This window comes from Capra hircus, chromosome 1, assembly GCF_001704415.2.
Source record: "Capra hircus breed San Clemente chromosome 1, ASM170441v1, whole genome shotgun sequence".
Taxonomy (NCBI): domain Eukaryota; kingdom Metazoa; phylum Chordata; class Mammalia; order Artiodactyla; family Bovidae; genus Capra; species Capra hircus.
The window spans coordinates 91,632,848-91,657,703 of record NC_030808.1 but is presented as its reverse complement, the minus strand read 5'-3'; the positions used below and the strand labels follow the sequence as shown (position 1 = coordinate 91,657,703).

The following is a 24,856-nucleotide window of genomic DNA, read 5'->3' as shown; positions in this document are numbered from 1 at the left end:
TATGTATGTTATATTCATCAATTTTTAAAATTATTCTGGTATTCTATTCCTTAACTTTTCTTTTTCTGCTTATTCTATCAGTTACTGAGAGAAATTTATTAAAATTTCCAACTCTGTGAATTTAAATATTTTATTTGTACTCTCAAATTTTGATTAGTAAGTTGTAATGCCTACTTCACTTAACTAGAGATCAGGGAGTTTTGTCTCTTTGGTTTAACTACTTACTTGCAGGATACACAAAGCTGCCATACAGTAGACACTCACTGGCTATTTGGGTAGGGGGTGAATGAATGTGAGAATAAAAATAGGTATCTAGTGACAAAGTCCAGAAAAATATGCATGGAATAGTACAAAGTGAGATTTGACCAGCTGCCAAAGACGTTAAGATATTTTGGCTAGATTTTGCCAGATGGAAGCTTTTAAATTTCTTTGTGCATAGTAGATACTCAGTGATGAGAGTACTATTCTTTGTGTTTTGTTTTTGTTTTCCTTTATCTGAGAGCATATTAACGAAAGTATTAGTTGCTCAGTCATGTCTAACTCTCTGAGACTCCGTGGACTGTAGCCTGCCAGGCCCCTCTGTCCATGAGATTTCCCAGGCAAGAGTACTGGAGTGGGTTGCCATTTCTTTCTCCAGGGATCAAACCTGGGTCTCCCACTTTGCAGGCAGACTCTACTGTCTGGGCCACCAGGGAAGGCCTGGGAGCGTATTAGCCTTCTTCAGCTGTATTAGCATGATCAGTATTCATTCAGTGGTATCAACCTACACACATCTTTAACCAAGAAATGTTCACCATTTATGTTCTTACTAGAAAGAGTATAATCCTCTGAAAATTTGCTTACTCCTCTGTCTTCCAGACTTGATGCTGTCAGCTTCCTCTGCCAACTTTCATTAACTGGCATCTCTATATTCAGCTATTTGGCTTATGCAAAGGCAGAGAGACAAATTTCTAGATATTCTCTCTTGAAACTTGGGAATTATTCTAATTCTTTTCTAGGCCCATTTTAATTTAATTTTAAATTACATGTATAAATATTATGTGGATATAAATCACCTAAAACAATGACTGGCACTAAGCACTCAGAAAATATTGGTAGTGGTAACAGCATAAGTGCTCTGACTATTATGAGTATTTATTTTAAAAGGTATTTGAATTGTGAACTCAATATTACCAAGGATAATACCATGCTTTATTACCAGGAGAGCATTTTCTTATTATTATATATTTTTTATATTTTCCTATTATTATATCTTATTTTCTTGCATTCTTTTGTTAAATTTTGCTTGTCTATGTTTTCTGTTTTCTCCAGTAAATATACATTAATTGCATAATAATTAAAACCTTGAAAGAGAGATGATTTTAATTTTTCTTTGAAGAATAGGTAACCAATAATCTGAGCTCCTTCTAAACTTAGCTTTTTTCATTGTGTTCCTTTTTTTTTAACTGTTAATGATCTGTAGGAAAGCAAGAAAATATGAAAAATTGAATTCAGTGTCTAGAAGTCAAATGTGTGTTAGGATATTTAATACCATGAATTTACTCAGAAGAAGAGAAAGATGACAAATAGGGCTTAATAGTTTCAACTGTGAATCAAATTAAATCCAGGTATGTATTCTGAAGTAGTTCATGTACTAAAGTAGATGCTGTAATTCTTATTTCAGTACTTGGGACAGATCATTTAGGAAAGGAAAAAGAGAAAGTAAAGTAACCTTTATTATATCCCTGGAGGTTCTGGAGACTGTGCTAAGCACTTTACATACGTATTTAATGCTCTCAAAGAAAAAAAAAAAGTAACATGTTACTATTCAAAAGATTACCATGTGGAAATTGAGGCTCAAAAGATACTCACATGTGCAATTTCATATAGCTTATATGCAAAAGCCAAAATGTAAGCCCTCTTTTACTGAATTCAGAATCCAGTATCTTTACTCTGTGTTCTCCTCCTCTGAAAGCTACTCTCTCCCCACCCATACCCACTACACTCTACCAATCTTTTGTTGACAGTTGGTTGTCCAATTATGTAGATGAAGTATGTCAGAAATATCACCATCAATGCTGCTCATTTCTTCTCTAGCAATAAGCCTCTTTTCTTCTTTCTTCATGTATACAACAGAGATGAAGCTTCTAAATGACAGCTTATTCAAATATCTCAGTTTGCAATATGTTTTTCTTGTCATAACTCTAATTTTCTATCATTTTATACTTACTTTTCATTTTTCATTTGTGTTTCCATACTGTTATGACTTCCAGTGACCAAATATCTCTACAGATTGATTTCAATACATTTCATAAAGATGGGCATATCAGTAGTTGTTTTTCTCATGATTTATGCAGTTTATCATGCTGCTGCCGCTGCTGCTGCTAAGTCGCTTCAGTTGTGTCCGACTCTGTGTGACCCCATAGATGGCAGCCCACCAGGCTCCCCCATCTGCATATCATTTAATAGAGAAGATTTCACTCTTGAGTGCTGAAATGGATATGCTCATGAAAGGTAGTCTTGATTAACAGTGACAAATAACACAAATTCTTACTGATTCTGATTATTGTCCTCATGTAGACATTATCACTCTTTGTGCTCACAATAGCTTTAATGTATTTGTGGTGTCACAGAAAGATAGCATCTAAAAGTTATTTTTAAAATATCAGTATATTAATTCCCCTCATTATATAATGTTATCATTTTAGTCAACCTTGCTGTACTAAAGATTTAATTTGCTATACTGGAAAATAAATGAAGATAAGTATCAATTATATTTTCAGTGTAGTCTTAACAGTACACTAGTGAAAAACAAAACAAAACAACAAAACAATTATTTGCTGTGGTTTCCACTTACTAGGACTTCCCTGATAGCTCAGTTGGTAAAGAATTCACCTGCAATGCAGGAGACCCCAGTTCAATTCCTGAGTCAGGAAGATCTGCTGGAGAAGGGATAGGCTACCCACTCCAGTATTCTAAGACTTCCCTTGTGGCCCAGCTGGTAAAAAATCCACCTGCAATGTGGGAGACCTGGGTTTGATCCCTGTGTTGGGAAGATACCCTGGAGAAGGGAAAAGCTACTCACTCCCTTATTCTGGCCTGGGCAATTCCATGGACTGTATAGTCCATGGAGTCACAAAGAGTCAGACACAGCTAAGTTACTTTCACTTTCACACCATTTACTAAGCACAAGGAGCTGTAGTTGGGTTTTCAAGATGCATTAAAAGGGATGACTCAATATTTGTCCTTAAAAGTTTATTTTTTTAGTTTTGTGAAAACACTGATAATTTTGTGTTAATGTTAAGAATAAGGAATCATTTAGTGTTTCAGGTACTTTAAAATATTCTCAGTAAAATGATTATTCTGAAGCATGGAGATCAGTCATTTTTATTATGATCTTCTTAAACTGGAATATGCTTCTCCCAATATTTATTCATTGGATCATACAGTTGGTGGTTTAGTTGCTAAGTCATGTCCGACTCTTGCCAATCCATGGACTGTAGCCTACAAGACTCCTCTGCCCATGGGATTTCCCAGGCAAGAATACTGGAGTGAGTTGCCATTTCCTTCTCCAAAACCAAGAATCCATGTTAATTTTTAGTACCACCCAAGTTTATGTCATTTTCACTAGAGAACAAACAGATGCTATCAAAGACTTATAATGTCCTACTAATTGGATGAACTTGTCTATTTTGTGAATTAACTTTTAGATTTAGTTTAGATAAATAAGGTGACTTAACTGGTAAGTGATCTTTGACAACTATTTTCCATAAAAACTAGATAAAGTATTTCTAAAGCCAGGTACTGTTAACAATAACATTCTTGTGCAGGGATGGTACATCCTGTAAAAGCTTATTAGCGTTCATACCTTGCATTAGCCTTCATTTTGTTCACATTTCTTCTTGCTAAAACATATTTTTAAATGCTTCATCATGAGATACTACAATATATATTCAAAAATACACACAGTATTAACCAGAGATGAAATTATTTCCCATATAAATGTGTGTAAGGAATGAAAGATGAGGAGTTATACCACTGGACTCTTTTTAAATTTTTTTTTTTTAATTCAGGTAGTAGCAGATGTATTGGCAGTTTTATTTCTGTGTGTCCTGGGTTTTAATCAAGCTTATTTTACTATTTGTGTCATATCAAGTTAAATTAATGGATAGAGTATTGATTACCAGCTTTATGCTGGAGATCAGCATGGTGCCTTGGTGATCTTGGTGATCATCTGTGTGCCTTCTATAATTTGCAAAGCAGACAGCTATGCTCCATGTTCTCCTTGATCATTAGGAGGTATTAAGTTATCTTTCAGTTAATATACTTCTGTGATAGCTTTTTTTTTTCAATGTGGTGTATAATAAGCAGTTGTTGTTGTTGTTGTTGTTTTTTCCCTTCAGATGGTTCTCAAATTCTGAATTTTGGGCTTCTGAATTCTAAAAATAGTTACTGTGATTTCCCTAAGTCTTATTTTGTCATGAACATAAAGGCCACTTTCCTCTAACTTCACACCATCCAAATTTTAATTACTTTATCCAAATATTATTCTTTATAACACTCCACATTTTTATTACTTTTGGAAAGCATCAAGGTTTAGAAGACTATCTGCTCCTTCTAACTGGTATGGAAATCTAAAATACAGTGTAGTGGAGAAGAAATCTGACTTGCCTAATCCGGGACGTTATACAACTTAGTTATATTACCTGACACTCAAATTTCTTATTTGTAAAGTGGTAACAGTAGATACATGAGGATCTTTTTGCAAGTTGATTATGCAGTGTTTTCAGTCTCTATAGTAGACATTCGGTACATGATTTACGGTTGATTCGGCATTTTAGAAGGAAAAAAGTAGTGGGGCGCATAGGCATGCTGTTTGGCGTGATGTTAGTAGCTGGCTGGTGAGGAAGGTGAGGGGATGATCCTTTACCCTCCTAACCACTTGATTTCTTGCTATCATGTGTGATGTAGCTTTGCCATGCATTTTAGTCTTAATATTTCTAAAGCAAAATTGAAATAAAGTCAGTTCATGCTGTAGCATCTTGAAATTTACTGGGCACATACGGTGCATGATTCCGAGAATTTTACTACATTGAATACCAAGTCAAATAACTTTAAAGAAACTTTTGACTTATTAATATGTGCAAAGTATCAAACTGATACAAATATGAGTGTGTGTGTATGTTATTGTATATGCACATAAGAAAATCTCAGTGGACATTAGTAAATGTGCTGTTTGTTTTCTGTGTATTGTGAGTGCGTTTCTTGAGAGGTTTTTCTTTCCCTGCTCATTTACAGTAGAATCTTGGCAGCCCCCCTTATACTAGGAATACTACATGCATCGCTTCTTCCAATTCTAACACCAGTGTTGCTCTGTGGCTCATCCAGAAGCAGGTGTTGAACATTGATATAAACAGAATTTTGTCTAGCAAGGCCATAATCCTCCCATTTCCAGTCTCTACTGGCCAATGAAACACTAATGCCAAGCTGACTTTCAAATTCAAGTCTAAGGCATCACAGTTCATTTGCTTCCTGCCAAAACTATTGGCCCATGGAAACTCTTATTTTAAAAATTAAAGCAGAGCAAAAGTTTCTCTCAAATTCCATGTGATTTTAGGTGACACACTCCTAATTTTTAAGCTTTCTCTGAAATTAATAAATTGAGATTATTTTGCAGCTAGTTACTTACTAATACTTCTCTTTGAATATAGCAAACTGCCTAATTATAACAGAACTGTTCTCCATGTATCTCAAAATATTTTTGGGGGGAAGTTCAGAAAACTGTAAATTCTCAAAACTTGGGCATTTTAACATTCTAAGGGGTTTGGAATGATTCATAGATAGAATCATTTGAACCAACCATTTGTATCAATAAAACTAATTTATGTGAAACAATTTAGATTTAAAGGTTACATAATCTTAGAACACAGAACTCATGCAGCTTCCTGAAATCTTTTTTCAAGGGGAGTGGTGCAAAAGGCAAGACTCATATTAACAATTTGATAAATTTAAAATAAGTGTAAAATTTAAAACAAATTGATTAATTTATATCATATTTTAATTTAAAAATAATTAAAAGTTAATATTAGGAAGATTGGCCTTGAAGAGGTATTTATTAGCTTAGTTATTTGCAATGTTAGGAAATATTTATTAGGAAATGTTTCTTCAATCATTTTCTAAGGGCCGATATTTTTCTAACTATAACAAAGCTTTGTTAACATATTCAGGGTACATATTTGTTATATTGATATAGTGATATTCAGAGTACTATAATACATGTTCCTTTAAATCCAGCTAACCACCATAGTATGCAAGATTTTGATAAGATAATCTCTATCAGGTAGAGATAATGTATAACATGGTATATCAATAAATACTGAAGAAATATTTATAAAGTAAGTGCAGAAGAAGAAGGATTTGGGTCCTAATTCTTAACTGTTTATCCAGATTTTTTCCCTCTTAGATGTTATGGGAATAGTAAACAGTTCAGTTCAGTTCAGTCGCTCAGTCGTGTCCGACTCTTTGTGACCCCATGAATTGCAGCACGCCAGGCATCCCTGTCCATCACCAACTCCCGGCGTTCAAACTCACATCCATTGAGTTGGTGATGCCATCCAGCCATCTCATCCTCTGTTGTCCCCTTCTCCTCCTGCCCCCAATCCCTCCCAGCATCGGAGTCTTTTCCAATGAGTCAACTCTTCGCATGAGGTGGCCAAAGTACGGAATAGTAATAAGTTCTTATAAAGGCTTCATATCTAATACATAGAGTTTAGGTGCTCAAGTTTTAATGTAATTCTAATCATAAGCTTGATATGGAAGATGATACATGTATTTTAATATTAATATGGGAGATAAAAAGTAATGAAGATATTCTTGAGGAAGAACAATTAGAGGACTTGCCGTTCTGAATATTGAGCCATATTTTAAGGTAATAATGATTTAAATGGAGTATTGCTATGAAATGGATCAAAAAGATGAATGGAATTGACTAAGGAGCCTGGTCAGACCCAAAGACATGTAGAAATTTATATATAAATGAAAGAATTTCTATTGCATATGAGTGAAGAATGTAGCAATGGAACCAGGATGATTATTCATACACAAAAAATCATATTGGGTAATATTGCATTCATTTCTACCATACCACACACACACACACATAAATATTCCAGGTAAACACTGAAATGTGAAAAACTTAATTCTTTAAATCTTTTATGAAAATAACTTCATTACCTCAGATTTGAGAAGGATTCAGAAAAATGTGCAAACCATTACATTGTATTAAAAAAAAAAAGACATGTACACAAAGGCTTTCTGGAGCAAATGACACCATACTGTGGCTAGAGTATGGTACCATATGTTCTATTCAATAGAAACAAGAAACTAAAAACCTCAAAAATTGCACATTAAGATTATAAAACTTTATCTCATCATAAAACAAGACATTGAAAATGAAAGAGAAACCAAAAATTGGGAGAAGGTAAGTGCCCTGTTGTTGTTCAGTCACTAAGTTATGTCCAACTGTTTGTGGCCCCATGGACTAAAGCATATCAGGCTTCCCTGTCCTTCACTATCTCCCGGAGTTTGCTCAGACTCATGACCATTGAGGTGATGATGCCAACCATATCATCCTTTGCTACCCCCTTCTCCTCCTGCCCTCAATCTTTCCCTGAATCAGAGTCTTTCCCAATGAGTTGTCTCTTCACATCAGGTGACCAAAGTATTGAAGCTTCAGCTTCAGCATCAGTCCTTACAATGAATATTCAGTGTTGATTTCCTTTAGGATTGACTGGTTTTGTTTGGGGGTTCTTAAATAAGTATTGAGAAAAATAATGTGATGGGCAAAAAAAAAAAAAAAATCCATACTATTAGGTAATAGTTTAGATAGAAATGAAATGTTTATAGGAAGATAGATACATTTTTTTTTTTTTTGGCCAAAAACCAAAAAGAGGTGGTTCCTTTATATTCTAGCCCCAAACAAAGCAAAATTTTATTAAATTTTAACATTTTAATTTCCTATGTCTCATTCTTTTCCAGGTTCTATGCATTTTTTTAACCACAGTTTTTATGGTTTCTAGGATGTCATAAGCAAAAATAGTATTACTATGGACTTGGAACAGGTATAGAAATAAATTTATAGACTACACAGCAAGAATACCTGAAAATTAACTTCATATTGTTTTGACAATGTGTGGTTGGCTTTAACAGAATATACTGATTTTACTGCATATCATGATTTTCATAGCATCATATAATTTGGCATGTAATTTATATCAAGATTTGACTCTAAATCATTTTAAATAGCAATAGCTGTGTATTAATCATGTGGCTTTATATGTAATTATGTTAACTATAATACGTAACTGTCTCAACCAGCATGATCACTCATTTTGGAGCCCAGTTTTAAATAAGGTTATGTTGATGTCAATAGAAGGATCAGAACTAATAAAAGAACTGTTTGGCATTGATTACTCTCCTCTCGGTGGTCCCATAGTCCTTTATTAGTTCTTAATTAAGAGTTTAATTCATTCTGCTTTGATTTGTATAATTTCTGTACAAGCTCATCACCTCTACCAAACTTGAGTTTCTTATGTGGCATCCTGTCTCATTCATCTTTCATATCCCATATCTATTAATAATGGTTCATATAGTGAACAACCATAACTCAAAAGAATAAAGATTTTCCTGTTTTTTTTTAAGAGTATGCTTTTTTAATTTCTTTCAGAAACTTGGTACAGCTGTACAAAAGTGAAGATGACACGGAAATTTCAAAGAAGATTAAGACTCAGTGGACTTCTTTGGGCTTAGAAGATGTACAGCTTGTAAATTACTCTGTGTTGCTGAACCTGCCAGGTCTTTCTCCCAGCTCTGTGACTCTGAGCAGCAGTGGCCAGTGCTTTCATCCTAATGGCCAGCCTTGCAGTGAAGAAGCCAGAAAATGGAGCAGCCAAGACCTGCTATATTCATATGCAGCCTATTCTGCCAATGGAATTCTCGAGGTAATATGACCATTTATCTCTGTCATTTACAGTGAAATGAAATTAGAAAACAACAGCTTTCATCTAAATTGAACTAACTGGCAAGATACAGCATACCAAAGTAACCATTAAATGTTCTCAGTGTAGAGGTGCCAGGAAAGGGGAAGGAAGATTTAAATTACCTGACCCTTGTCATATTTGGAAAGTGAAAACATGTTAGAAGAATTTAATTCAAAAGTGTTGAATGTGTGACTGAGTCATTCACATTTTCTTAGCTCTTACAGTGCAAACTCATTTTCTTCTTTGGTTCTAAAGAGGCAAGTTTTAATAGACTGATGTGGACAGAAAGAATAGAAATGGAGGCAGTTGTGTTTTGAGATTGTGTATGCACACAAGAAATGAAGTGGAAAATGGATGTGATTATTCACACATTTAAGATTTGATATACAGTGTTTCTGCTTTATGATGGAAAATACATGAAAAAGGGACCAGGTGTGAATTTTTCACTTTAGTCTAAGTTAGCTATTTTTTGTTTGTTTGTTTGTTTTGTTTTTTAATGTGTTTTTCTGGCACTGTGGTTAGGTACACAGCTTCTAGAGCCACGTGGACTAGTTTCAATTCTCAAATCCCCAATTATCACTGATAATTAAGCGTCTAAGGCTGAGTTTTCTCATCTCTATAGTGGGGATAATAATGGTCCCAGCTTCATAATCTTGTTGTGAAAATTGAATTAATAGATGTAAATCTTGGAAGATAGAGCTTAGCCTATTGTAAGAACAATATAGCAGTTAGACTTCAAGCATTTAAGTGATCACTAGTTTCCTTTATGGGCAAATTTTCCATATCCATGTAAAAGTCTCATTTTAAAAACACATTTAGTTTCTTTATAAAGCTGTAAATTTCTTCTATAGATTTTATGTGAATAAAATGATGTTTTCACTAATTATTGACACAGCTTTTTAAGATTCTAATTTATGATTAAGTCAGAATAAGATGATGAAATTAAATCATTTAGAGTTACCTTGCATAAATATAGGCTTGTTCCTAAATTTTTTGTTGATTTTTGGGGGGTGTTATGGGGAGAGGCAGTTAACTGATCCGTCAGCACTGTTTTTGTTCTGTTTTAACATTGCTGATATTTAGCGTATCTACTACACATAACCAGCACCATCTTGAAAGTCTTATTACTTAAAAGTTAACATAATATTAAGTGTAATATTTCTAGTGTAGGACTCATGGTTTGATTTGATTACTATACCCTATTTCTGATAGGCAATAATAGAAATGTACCTGCATATTAAAAGAAATAGAAGGAGGCTGCTAGCTTTCTTTCTTTAGTTCAGAAACTTTGGTCTTAAGTTGAGATTCTAAAGTTAACACACAGATTTTCTCTCAGACTCCCAAACCTGTGTAAGTGAAAGTCTCTCAGCTGTGTCAGATTCTTTGCAACTCCATGGACTATACAGCCCATGGAATTCTCCAAGCCAGAATACTTGAGTGGTTAGCCTGTCCCTTCTCCAGGGGATTTTCCCAACCTAGAGATTGAACCCAGGTCTCCCTCATTACGGGCGGATTCTTTACCAGCTGAGCTACAAGGAAAGCCCAACATTTCCAGGCTCCTCCTTATCCCAGTTGATTCAGGTATATCAGAGTCATCTCCTTCCCTAAACAAAGCACATTCCAAACACAGAACAACATTAAAATCACAGAAGATTGAAAAGGTCCTTGGAATCACCCCATTTATTTTCTTTTCAATTTCCTCTGGCAAACAGTCATTATTCCTTGACTGAGCTGATAGGGAAAAGTCATGGAACTATAACTTGTGTCTCTATTGTCTCTATATGGACGTCTCTAATAATCCCCTGGACACACTGAATTGCTTTTTGTATTCCTATGTAATCATATCTCTGATTATTATACATTTACCTTATCAATTATGTGTTTAAATTTTCTCCTTCATATATTTAAAAAAATCAAGATGTACTATAGAATTGTGGAAGTACTTAACTGTTTGTGAAGTGACAAGTCATGGAACCCTGTGCTCTTGGGGGACTGTAAATTGGTGCAGCCATTATTTAAAGCAGTATGTAGGTTCTTCAGGAAAACTAAACATAGAGCTACCACATGACCAAGCAATTCCACTTCTGAGTATATATTCGAAGAAAATAAAAACACTAACTTGAAAATATATACCCACCCCAGTGTTCATAGAGATGTTATTTTACACATACACACAAACACATAGACAGTGGTATGTTAATCAGCCATAAAAAAATGAAATTTTGCCATGTTTGACAACATGGATGGACCTGGACGGTATTAGGCTTAGTGAAATGTCAGACAGAGAAATACAAATATATTATGTTATCACTTATGTGCAGAATATAAAAAATAAAATGAATAAGTATAACAAAACAGAAAAAAAAACTCATAAATGTTGAGAACAAACTAGTGGTTACTAGTAGGGAGAGGGAAAGGAAAGGGAAAGATAGGGGATTAATAAGTATAAACTACTATGTATAAAATATATAAGCTACAAAGATGTACAACATAGGAATTACAGCCAATATTTTATAATGACTTTAAATGATGTATAATCTATAAAAATATTGAATCACTATGTTGTATACCTTGAACTAATATAATATTGTCAATTATACTTGAATTGTTTAAGAAACTAGCATTTTTAATAAAGAAATGTTGGAAAATTCAAAATATGACTATTAAAAGGGAGAAATAAAGTTAGCTATAGATGTACAAATGTATCCTATCTTTGAAATTTTGGGCCCAGATAGGAAGAAATAATATTAAAAGAACTAAAATGCAATTATGGATAAAACAAATACCTTGTATTTGAAGAACATATTTAAGAAATTAACTGCAAATTAGATGAAGACATTGGTATTAAGTATTTTTTAGAATTATTTTAGCAATTCAAATCTGTTATACTAAGTACATAATAATTTAAATATTTATATAAATAATATAAATAAAGAATACACCCCTCTGGTGGCTCAAATGTTAAAGAATCCACCTGAAATGTGGAAGACCCAGGTTAGATCCCTGGGTCAGAAAGATCCCCTGGAGAAAGGAATGGCTACCCTAATCCACTGTTCTTGCTTGGATAATTCGAGAGAGAAGCCTGGTGGGCGACAGTTTATGGGGGTCACAAAGAGTCGGATACGACTGAGCAACTAACCTTTTCAGTTCATGTTGATAATGATTTGTTGAATTCACACTGTATCATGATATTAGTATTATAATTTTCAAAAGCAATTTCTAGGTGACTATTTGATATGCACACAGAATGCTTGCATATATTTTATATACATGTTTTAGATGGATGTATTAGTGAAACTCATATATTCTAGTTAATGGGATACTGGTGAATTTTCCATGTTTCTTCAGAATATTTCCTAATTCAAATTAAGCTTGAGAGGTTGTTGCTGATGATACAGGCATACGTACTTTTTGATTTTGAGTCCATTGTGCTTGCATGCATTTCTATCAGGCAGAGCCATTATCAAGTTCTTAAATTATTCTAGTCTGACTGCCAGCCAAGCTCCCCACTACTTTTGCTTTTGACAAGGTTATTTGTAGAAGAGGCGTACCCTTTTTCTTTGAAGAGCTGTCATGTTCATTCATCATATGACTGTTTTGTATAAGCTTCCAATTTTTGCTTTCTGGTAACAGTCTAAACAGCATTTGTGATATCTGAGATCTACTTTGAAAACCTACTTAGTGTCAGCATGATGGATGGTGTACTTTGCAACTTCTTTGTAATTCATTGTGCACCAGAAAGGTGACATTGTTTACCCCATCATAATGACAGGTGGGTCAGTAAAATGGTTCTAAGGAGAGTTGCCCTGTCAGATGCAAAATATATATTAAAATGGATACATAAATAATTTAGCATGAGTGAGGTTAGTTACTGTGGAAAATTCTTAAAGAGATGGGAATACCAGACGACCTGCCCTGCCTCCTGAGAAATCTGTATGTAGGTCAAGAAGGAATAGTTAGAACTGGACATGGAACAACAGAGTGGTTCCAAATAGGGAAAGGAGTATATCAAGGCTGTATATTGTCACCTTGCCTATTTAACTTATATGCAGAATACATCATGTGAAATGCCAGGCTGGATGAAGCACAAGCTGGGATCAGGATTGCCAGGAAAAATATCAATAACCTCAGATATGCAGCTGGCACTATCCTTATGGCAGAAAGTGAAAAAGAACTAAAGAGCCTCTTGATGAAAGTAAAAGAGGAGAGTGAAAAAGGTGGCTTAAAACTCAACATTCAGAAAACTAATCATGGCATTCAGACCCATCACTTTATGTCAAATAAATGGAGAAACCATAGAAATAGTGAGAGACTTTATTTTGGGGGGCTCCAAAATCACTGCAGATGGTGACTGCTACCATGACCTTGGAAGAAAAGCTATGATCAACCTAGACAGCATATTAAAAAACAGAGATGTTACTTTACCAACAAAGACCCATCTAGTTAAAGCTATGGTTTTTCCAGTAGTCATGTATGGATGTGAAAATTGGACTATAGAGACAGCTGTGTGCCGAAGAATTGATGCTTTTGAGCTGCGGTGTTGGAGAAGACTCTTGAGAGTCCCTTGGACTGCAAAGATATCCAACCAGTCCATCCTAAAGATATCCATCCAGTCCTCAATATTCATTGGAAGGACTGATGTTGAAACTGCAATACTTTGGCCACCTGATGTGAAGAACCAACTCATTTGAATAGACCCTGATGCTGGGAAAGATTGAAGGTGAGAGGAGAAGGGGATGACATTGGATGAGATGGTTGGATGGCATCACTGACAGTATGGACATGAGTTTGAGTAAGCTCCAGGAGTTGGTGATGGACAGGGAAGCCTGGTGTGCTCCCTCCATAGGTTTGCATAGAGTCAGACATGTCTGAGTGATTGAACTTAACTGAACTGAGGTTAGTTTCAGGGAATAATATTGATTTTTTTTATTAATGGGAAATATCAGCTGTAATATCATCATAATGTTAAGACACTGATAGTACTGACAATGTCTAGTCAGTTTTATAAATAGAATATATGGTCTTATATAATTTCCATGCAATTGTTTCTTTTGGCCTTTGTGAGCCCCATGCAGATACGAAAAACAATGGGAACAATTAATATTTATTTAATAAAAGTTGGTCACATTGGGTCTACCATGTTCTTATTTTGAATAAAGGATTTGTTTTTATTCTAATATATTTTATGAATTTTGGAGTTTTCTTTCTGTTAAGCATTATTTTGCATTTGAAAGAAAAGTCAAGTGATGCAATTTTACAAAGAAATATTTTCAACAACTCATTTACTGTGCATGAAATATTGTTACCAACACACTTAACACTATCCCATTCCTCAGAAAGCATAGTTCACTAGCCCAGACTAGCAACCTTCCATATTATCTGCACACCCATGGATTGGTTACTTCAATTTTCTAAGCTTCAAGGTCCTCATCTGTAAAAGAGGAATAATTATAGTACCTCAAGTGATTGTTGTGGGCGAGAAATGATAGAAACCATATAAAGGGTCTACTATTTAGAAGTACTCAATAAATGTTACCTATTGCTGTGATTAGTAGTTGATAAAAGGAGACACCTTCAAATTGGAGAAATTAAGAAAATAGTAGAACTATATATCATAAAATTTGGAGTACAAATTTTTAACATATTGTGTGAATATAATTTTCCTATCTTCTATTTAACAAAGCAAATATTAGTAAGGGAGGAAAATGCCTTAAGTATGAATACATAGTAAAAAATCCCTGACTATATTTTTTCTTTTAAAACTGAAAGCTCTAATAAAAGAAATATTTCATTTTTGAATACAGAATGACAATCATATCAATTTGGGACTGAAGAGAGTTCCTTGTCTTTGTTCTGTAAAATATCAAGACCTAGTATGTAACACATGATATCTGAAAACTACATCGAATATTTTGTCAAAAAATCTGAAGAGAGGAAATAATAACTGGCATGGAATCCTTGGATAACTTGTAGTCAGATGTCTATTTTCTCATGGCTGGGAAAACTTTGTCTTCTTTTATTTTTAATATTATCAAGCAAAGGCAAACTTATCAGTGTTATGGCAGAAGGAAAAGCTAAAGCTAACAAAACGGACTGAAATGGTATTGTTTTTCTGGGTGTGAAAATGAATCTATACTCTCACAAACAGAAATGTGAGCTTGGAGCAGTTTTTCAATACTGAAAAGGATTTTGCATTTTATTTGTCCCCCCTCTTTTTCTCTTGTGGAATCCATCTTTTGGTCAACAATGCACAACAGTGTGAAATGAATGGTTTTGAACACAGTTATATGTAAGAGATTCACTTTTTGAACTCTGTAGAAAATCCCTTGGTTTAATATGATCTTCTGTTACTGATTTCATGAGCTCTGTGAAGTAACTAAGTTAGCAAAAGAATTTCATAATTGGCCACTTTTTTCCCCAAATTAATCCATGCTGTTAGTTTTCACATATTTAAGGTATATATTATTCCTGGATTTAAAATTTAGACAGAAACATTTACAAATAAAGAAGTGATCTATCACAACATAGCATCCATAGTTAAATATTTGTTAGGGAGATTGCATCTTATTCCCAGGAAAAATCAAAAGCTTACTTAATGAAATAAAAGTTTACAGCAAAGATAGCTGAATTTTCCTAAACAGTTAAAGTGCTTTGGACTATTTTTCTCCATCTTCGTTAGAAGAAATGTGGCGTTTTGACTCAGGTGTTTGACTACAGATTACTAATTTAACCAGTTATTTTTAAAGATTTTGCATCACCATAACTATTTGATAGAACATTCTAGGTTAGAAATTTTAGTTTTAATATGAATATGCTTATTTAACTTAAATGCAGAGTACATCATGAGAAATGCTGGACTGGAGAAAGCACAAGCTGGAATCAAGATTGCTAGGAGAAATATCAAGAACCTCAGATATGCAGATGACACTACCCTTATGGCAGAAAGTGAAGAAGAACTAAACAGCCTCTTGAGGAAAGTAAGAGAGGAGAGTGAAAAAGTTGGCTTAAAGCTCAACATTCAGGAACTAAGACCATGGCATCTGGTCCCATCACTTCATGGCAAATAGATGGGGAAACAGTGGCTGACTTTATTTTTCTGGGCTTCAAAATCACTGCAGATGGTGATTGCAGCCATGAAATTAAAAGATGCTTACTCTTTGGAAGGAAAGTTATGACCAACCTGGACAGCATATTGAAAAGCAGAGACATTACTTTGTCAACAGAGGTCTGTCTAGTCAAGGCTATGGTTTTTCCAGTGGTCATGTATGGATGTGAAAGTTGGACTATAAAGAAAGCTGAGGGCTGAAGAATTGATGCTTTTGAATTGTGATGTTGGGGAAGACTCTTGAGAGTCCCTTGGACTGCAAGTAGATCCAATGAGTCCATCCTAAAGGAGATCAGTCCTTGGTGTTCATCGGAAGGATTGATGTTGAAAGTGAAACTCCAGTACTTTGGCCACCTGATGCAAAGAGCTGACTCATTTAAAAAGACCCTGATGCTGGGAAATATTGAGGGCGGGAGGAGAAGGGGACAACAGAGGATTAGATGGTTGGATGGCATCACCAACTAAATGGACATGGCTTTGGGTGGACTCTAGGAGTTAGTGATGGACAGGGTGTTCTGGTGTGCTGTGGTTCATGGGATCACAAAGAGTCGGACACAACTGAACGACTGAACTGAACTGAATATGATTTTAAGCATACCAGTTATAATGTTATGATAAAGTAACTTTCTTTGCAGATTTAATTTATTGTTTAATTTGCATAAAATTCCAGTAAACAGTTTACAAATAAGGTTTACCTCATTTCATTGGATGCTGCAAATTCAGTCTTTTCTGATCTAGAGAGATCTGTATAAATGTTGATTCTTAGATTTATGCACAATTACCTAATATAGGTAATTCTAAAGGAAGCAGAATTCTATCACAAAAACGGTCTCCAGAAGGAATTCTCTTGAATGAATTTGCAACTCTTTTGATACCCTTACTTTAAGACATTGTGTATCATTTATTAAATAAAGTACCTTTTGATTATTAATCTGTTTTTCCTTATATTTTATTTTGATACTGAAGGATGAACTAATATAGAATTTAGCCTGCTGGCTACATACTGAATGCATTTTTACGCTGATCACAGAGGCAAAATGATATATAAGAATCTTTGGACGCTGCCCACGTGTAATTGACAGTCTAATAGGGGAAACTGGCAGTTAGGTAAGCAATTATACAACTTCATAGTGCCAATTTGCTATTAACATTAGGATATTACCAAAATATTTTAGACTCTGTTTCCTCATCTATATAGTGGGCAGAATTCTCTACTAAACATGAATATTCTGAAGATACTGAAAGCAACTGATAATCTCCATGGTTAAATGTGCTCTTACTGCTGACTCAATGGACATGAGTTTGAGTAAACTCTAGGGGATAGTGAAGGACACAGAAGCCTGGTGTGCTACAATCCTGTTGGATATAACAGAGACTGAACGATAAATCTAGTATACATTCTTACCCCAAATTTATATCATTTTGCCTGTTGACTATGAAGATTATCAACTTAAGTATGGAAATATAATCCTAACAGAATTTTGTTTTACTTGAGTTAAATTTCTATGTTACTTTATTTAATTTTATCTCCTTTATATGAGTTCGGTCACTCAGTCGTGTCTGACTTTGTGATCCCATGCACTGCAACACGACAGGCTTCCCTGTGCATCACCAAATCCTGGAGCTTACTCAAACTCATGTCCATTGAGTTGATGATGCCATTCAACCATCTCATCCTCTGTCGTCCCCTTCTCTTCCTGCTTTCAATCTTTCCCAGCATCAGAGTCTTTTCCAATGAGTCAGCTCTTCACATCAGGTGGCCAAAGTATTGGAGTTTTAGCTTCAGCATCAGTCCTTCCAATGAACACCCAGGACTGATCTCCTTTAGGATGGACTGGTTGGATCTCCTTGCAGTCCAATGGACTCTCAAAAGTCTTCTCCAACACCACAGTTCAAAAGCATCGATTCATCAGCCCTCAGCTTTCTTTATAATCCAACTCTCACATTTATACCAAACTACTGGAAAAACCATAGTTTGAGTAGATGGACCTTTGTTGCCAAAATAATGTCTCTGCTTTTTAAATGCTGTTGGAGAGGGTGTGGAGAAAAGGGAATCCTCTTACACTGTTGCTGGGAATATAAACTAGTACAGCCACTATGGAGAACAGTATGGCGATTCCTTAAAAAACTGGAAATAGAACTGCCTTATGACCCAGAAATCCCACTGCTGGGCATATACACCGAGGAAACCAGAATTGAAAGAGACACCTGTACCCCAGTGTTCATTGCAGCGCTGTTTATAATAGCCAGGACATGGAAGCAACCTAGATGTCCATCAGCAGAAAAATGGATGAGAAAGCTGTGGTACATATACCCAATGGAGTATTATCCAGCCATTAAAAAAATATATATTTGAATCGGTTCTAATAAGGTGGATGAAACTGGAACCTATTATACAGAGTGAAGCAAGCCAGAAAGAAAAACACCAATACAGTATACTCATGTATATATATGGAATTTAGAAAGATGGTAATGATAACCCTGTATGAGAGATAGCAAAAGAGACACAGATGTATAGAACAGTCTTTTGGACTCTGTGGGAGAGGGCGAGGGTGGGATGATTTGGGAGAATGGCATTGAAACATGTATAATATCATACATGAAGCAAATAGCCAATCTAGGTTCGATGCAGGATATCGGATGCTTGGGGCTGGTGCACTGAGATGACCCAGAGGGATGGTACAGGGAGGGAGAAGGGAGAGGGGGATTCAGGATGGGGAACATGTGTATACCTGTGGTGGATTCATGTTGATGTATGGCAAAACCAATACAATATTGTAAAGTAGTTGACCTCCAATTAAAATAAATAAATTTATATTAAAAGAAAAACACAAAACAACAACAACAAAATGCTGTCTAGGTTAGTCATAGCTTTTCTTCCAAGTAACAAGCATCTTTTAATTTCATGGCTGCAGTTACCATCTGTAGTGATTTGGGAGCCCCAAAAACTAAAGTCTCTCAATGTTTCCATTGTTTCCCCATCTATTTGCCATGAAGTGATGGGATTGGATGCTATGATATTAGTTTTCTGAATGTTGAGTTTTAAGCCAACATTTATCACTTTGCTCTTTCATTTTCATCAAGAGGTTCTTTAATTCTTAGCTTTCTGCCGTATGGGTGGTGTTATCTGCATAACTGAGATTATTGGAATTTCTCCTGGCAGTCTTGATTCCAGCTTGTGCTTCATCCAGCCCCTCATTTCTCATGATGTACTCTGCATATAAGTTAAATAAGCAGGATGACAATATACAGCCTTGACGTACTCTTTTCTCAATTTGGAACCAGTCTGTTGTTACATGTCTAGTTCTAACTGTTGCTTCCTTACCTGCATACAGATTTCTGAAGAGGCAAGTCAGGTGGCCTGGTATTCCCATCTCTTTAAGAATTTTCTACAGTTGTGGTGATCCACTGTCAAAGGCTTTGGCATAGTCAATAAAGCAGAAGTAGATGTTTTTCTGGAACTCTCTTGCCTTTTCCATGATCCAGTGGAAATTGGCAATTTGATCTCTGGTGACTCTGCCTTGTCTAAATCCAGCTTGAACATCTGGAAGTTCATGTACTGTTAAAACCTGGCTTGAAGAATTTTGAGCATTACTTTACTAGCATATTTTTTTTACTAGCTATTTTTTGTTTTAGAAAGGATAACAGTAAACAGGGAAGATGATTTTGATTTTATGTTTTTAATAAGCATAAATACTTTAATTTGAAGAATATGCAAAAGCTAGATTATGTAAGATAGTAGTAAATTTCTAAAGTAAAACTTGTATTTAGATGAATAGTACTTCTGATAACCCTGTATTTTGTCAGGATGAGAACTGCTTGGATTTACCATTTCTGACTTTGAGTAGAAAATTACTATTTTAGTTAAAGCAGGCTTTTCAAACATTCTGTACATTCAGAATCTCTCTTAGAGAATAACTAGGAGGATTCAAAGTGATTGATTTGGTTGAAAATGTCTATTCTGAAAAATTCAAGGCATACATAATTTCATAAGCATGAATAAATTTCGCTGCCACAGGTAGAAAGAGAAACATGGCACTGGATTGTTCCTCAAAGTGGAGCCCAGGCCCTCAGCAGGTGGCGCACTCCAGAAACACTTCTCCGATCTTGCTCCTTTCTGTTGTTCTGTTTATTTTATTCAGTTTATTACAGACTAGACCAATTCTATTCATTTATCTTGTTCATCCTCTTCTGTTGCTTCCTCTCAGGATAATCTTTCCATTTTTCCATACAACATCTTATAGAATGTCACTTTTTAATGTTTTGATTTTTAGGCATTGCTCATTATTTTAAGCATTGCTCATTATCTTCTAATTGCATATTTTACAATGACTAGAAGATAATTGTATTTTAATATTCATTTCTAAATTGTTCTATCCTTTTAGCTGTTTTTTATGTGACCCACTACTATCTATTTTAATGCAATACTTTTCTCTTTTTTAACAATATGTAAATTTTTTTAAAATTTCAATTGTTTTTTTTTTTAATTTCTTTGTTCAAAAATTAACATATAAACTTTAAATGAAAGTTAATGTGTAGACTTTTTAACATTTTTTTCTGGTTTAAAAAACCCCAGATATTTCTGTCTTATTTTGCAACTCTCATTTACACTTTCCTATGCATCAGGGGAAAACTGGTGCAAATAAAGTGAATAGCTCAACAAGCACCTAGGTTCCTATTCACTTGGCATTTCCCAAAGACTACTCAGAGGTGATTTAATCCTGGTGTTTGAATGTAAACTTAGTACCCCAGCTGGGTAAGTGAACAGTTTTCTAGTGTGACAGAATACACACAATAAGAAGAGGTTCACTGTAGCAATAAGAATGGTTGGGGAAAAATGACTTGGCATTTTATCATATTGCTGTGTATAGATTTGTCTCAGAAAAATTCAGTGCTTTCTTTCAGCTGTGATTTGGAGGTAAATAGGAGAGACATTCAGAAAGGACCTGGTTCAGAAGCATCCTGTAAAGGCAATAGGTAATTTTTATTATCACCTGTCAGGTTGTGAGAGCATTGAGACTTCTCTAATTATTGACTTTTAATGCATACCCTCAAGGTGCATAAGCCAAAATAAATTATTAAAATGATGCCTGTGCTGGGGTATATTTTTTTTCTTGGGGGGAACCTTCATCTATGTTAAAATGCTCAATCATTGATATTATATGTACAATTTATAGAAGATGAGCTGAAGAGTTCTTTAATTGAAACCACCATTGTTTATTCAGCTGTTGCTACTTTCTAATAACGTAAATGCCTTTTACAGACTTGTATTTTACTAGCTTTCTGGTATGTACAAAAACAAAGCTATAGTCTGGCTACACCCTCTTACACCAGTATAGTTTTCCATCCACTTCTCCTAAATATGAAAATATATTCGTTAATATAACTGCTGGGAGCCAGCGTGAGGAATTCCACCCGTGACAAGGTCATGCGGCAAGAGCTCTGATGGCAAGACTAATCAGACCTCAGGTTTTTCCCCTGGAATTTCCTGAGCATCCACCCCGCAAAAAATAAGAATCTGCCGGCTTTTGTGCTCTGCTTTTCCACTCTTCTGATATTCTCTGGAAAAAGTCAAATCAGGGCTTTAGTCTTCTGCATTTGTAAGGGATGTTTCAGTTAAACCCCCTCTGATAGCTCTCTGGCTTGCCTAACAGGTTCCCCAGACCTCTTACAGCTTGTGAATTGCTTATAGCCCCCCAACCGCGAGAGGCACAAAGCTTGAAAGCATCTTAAGATACAGAGCCTTTTCTAAAGAGTTAAAAATTATATTGGTAGAGGGTTTTCGCTGTTGACTCAATGACTGCTGCCAGGCTTCCATATTCTTTATCTTTTAGGCACCTGGAAGGATGCTACTCAATGTAAGCAGGATGTAGAAATAGATACATAGTAGTTTTGATGTTAGCAACACTAGAATTTTGAGTCAATTGCTTCTCTTTTGCTGTAAATCACTGTACTCCCTCTACTTGTTATAATTTGCTGTATCTTTGCTGTGAAAGAATGTAACTTTATTTAGTGCTTTCTGAGAGTGGCACCAGACCTTGGGAAGATCAACACAAATAAGTCTTCTGGTTGACAAACCCTTATCAGAAAAAAGGCTGTAAAATGTTAATTGGCCCTTTTGGCTGGAAGATGATGTAAATTACCTAAGACTTGTGTATACAAATAGGTATGCAGAGAGAAAAGCCTGGTTTTGATGAGTCTGGCCTGCTAACGCTGCATAACTTTGTGTTACCCATTGATGTCCACGTTTTATCAAAAGTATAAAAGGCCTTCTGAACAATAGAGGATGGAGCCAGTTGCTGGACTGGTTTTCCCCCGTGTCTCTCTCTCTCTCCTTTTTTCCTTTCCCTCCCTCTGCTCTTTACTTTAATTTCAGGCTGAATTTCCATCTGGGGCACGGAGGCTCGCCAAGTCTACTTACTTGCCCTGGCTGTTAAGACCCGCGCTAAAGGGAGCCTAAGGCGAGGCACCCTTAGATATTCAAGAGAGCGCCGGTGGCCCAACATAGATGGTGCAAATTCCTTGTCTGGAATTTTATTGGTCTTCCGTGTAATCGAAGCTATTCAGCCCTCTTTCTCCACTTAATCTTCCTATTACACTATTTCTTCATAATCTAATCTTATATTTCTTATATCAATCAATAAATAAGTTTTTCTCATGCCAACACCGTCCACCCTTCAAATTCCCTAGATCCACTGGGGCTGGACCCCAGCATATAACCAATTGAATAATATCCCTGTTTAAATATGCTATCAGTGAATCATAATTAGTAGAGAGCTTGCAAAGTTGAAATGGAAAAATGAATTCTCATTTTTGCATTGTAATCATTAATGTTATGTGATCATTTAATTGTGCTTTAAAATTGTGAATCAATAATTATTTATATGGTAATAGTATCAGCAAACTAAAAAGTCAAATTAATAAGACATTTTATTAGGAGCAAAATTATGATCAAGAACCACTGTAACAGAAATAATTTTAACAATTAAATTTTCTTGGCAAGTGTATTTAAAAGTACCATAACTTAACTTTTAGAAGATACTATAATCATTTCAATTCAAGATAGATAGGCTGATAGTGTATGTTGGACACCTGGATGAAAATAGGTGTGTGATGGGCCCTTTACTGAGGAAATTACACTGTAATTGATACTGAAACTATTAGACACATGTATGTATAAAGATACAAGTCTTTTTTAATTTTTTTACTTAAAAAAATTTTTTATTTTTACTTTATTTTCCTTTACAATACTGTATTGGTTTTGCCATACATTGACATGAATCAGCTACGGGTGTACATGAGTTCCCAATTCTGAACCCCCTCCCACCTCCCACCCCATATCATCTCTCTGGATCATCCCCGTGCACCAACCCCAAGCATCCTGTATCCTGTATAGAACATAGACTGGCAATTTGTTTCTTACATGATAGTATACATGTTTCAATGCCATTCTCCCAAATCATCCCACCCTCTCCCTCTCCCACAGAATCCAAAAGTCCATTCTGAACATCTGTGTCTCTTTTGCTATCTCGCATACAGGGTTATCATTACCATCTTTCTAAATTCCATATATATGTGTTACTATACTGTATTGGTATTTTTCTTTCTGGCTTACTTCACTCTGTATAATAGGCTCCATTTTCATCCACCTCATTAGAACTGATTCAAATGTATTCTTTTTAATGGCTGAGTAATACTCCATTGTGTATATGTACCACAGCTTTCTTATCCAGTCATCTGCCGATGGACATCTAGGTTGTTTCCATGTCCTGACTATTATAAACAGTGCTGTGATGAACATTGGGGTACACGTGTCTCTTTCAATTCTGGTTTCCTTGGTGTGTCTCTTTCAATTCTGGTTTCCTCGGTGTGTATGCCCAGCAGTGGGATTGCTGGGTCATAAAACAGTTCTATTTGCAATTTTTTAAGGAATCTCCACACTGTTCTCCATAGTGGCTGTACTAGTTTGCATTCCCACCAACAGTGTAAGAGGGTTCCCTTTTCTCCACACCCTCTTAAGAGAGGAAGAAATAGATCATCTGGGGATAAAAAGTAGATAAGTCCACTGGCCATCAGAGAGCTATAGTTAATCAGGTAGCTAATATTTGAAATAGATTTTAACATATTAGTAAATTTTTCCACAGGTGCAGATAAATGTAATAGAAAAGGAAATATTTCATGCCACAAATGTTTCCTTAAATAGATTTACCCATCTCTTGTTGGTATTCGCATATTCTTCAAATGAGCCTTCTTTGGAGGCACTTTGTATACAACCAACTGACGTATGTTAGCGCCAGATGAAAAGGATGGGAAGTTAGACATATAAATTCTTCATCTCCATTCTTTCATTATTTACCACCACTAATTTTGTTTAAAATCAACACCTTGACATATATATGCTATATTTTGAAACAACAAATTTTGTATTATAATTTTATCATTGGAAAACATCAGTTCACTTCAGTAGCTCAATCATGCATGAATTTTTGAGACCCCTTGAAGTGCAGCACACCAGACCACCTTGTCCGTCACCAACTCCCAGAGCTTGCTCAAACTCATATCCATTGAGTCAGTGACATCATTCAACCATCTCATCCTCTGCTGTGCCCTTCTCCTCCTGCCTTCAATCTTTCCCAGCATCAGGGTCTTTTCCAATAAGTCAGTTCTTCACATCAGGTGGCCAAAGTATTGGAGTTGCAGCTTCAACATCAGTCCTTCCAATGAACACCCAGGA

General features: G+C 35.3%; 1 protein-coding gene across 2 annotated transcripts in view; it reads left to right on the top strand.

Moving 5' to 3' along the window:
- Positions 1-24,856, top strand: part of NAALADL2 (N-acetylated alpha-linked acidic dipeptidase like 2) — a 1,631,204-nt gene that overhangs the window by 860,362 nt on the left and 745,986 nt on the right. For both annotated transcript variants that reach the window (XM_013964525.2, XM_005675296.3), the window contains one exon: positions 8,705-8,978. In XM_013964525.2, coding sequence (XP_013819979.2) covers positions 8,705-8,978 — 274 coding nt within the window. The remainder of the gene's footprint in view (positions 1-8,704; positions 8,979-24,856) is intronic.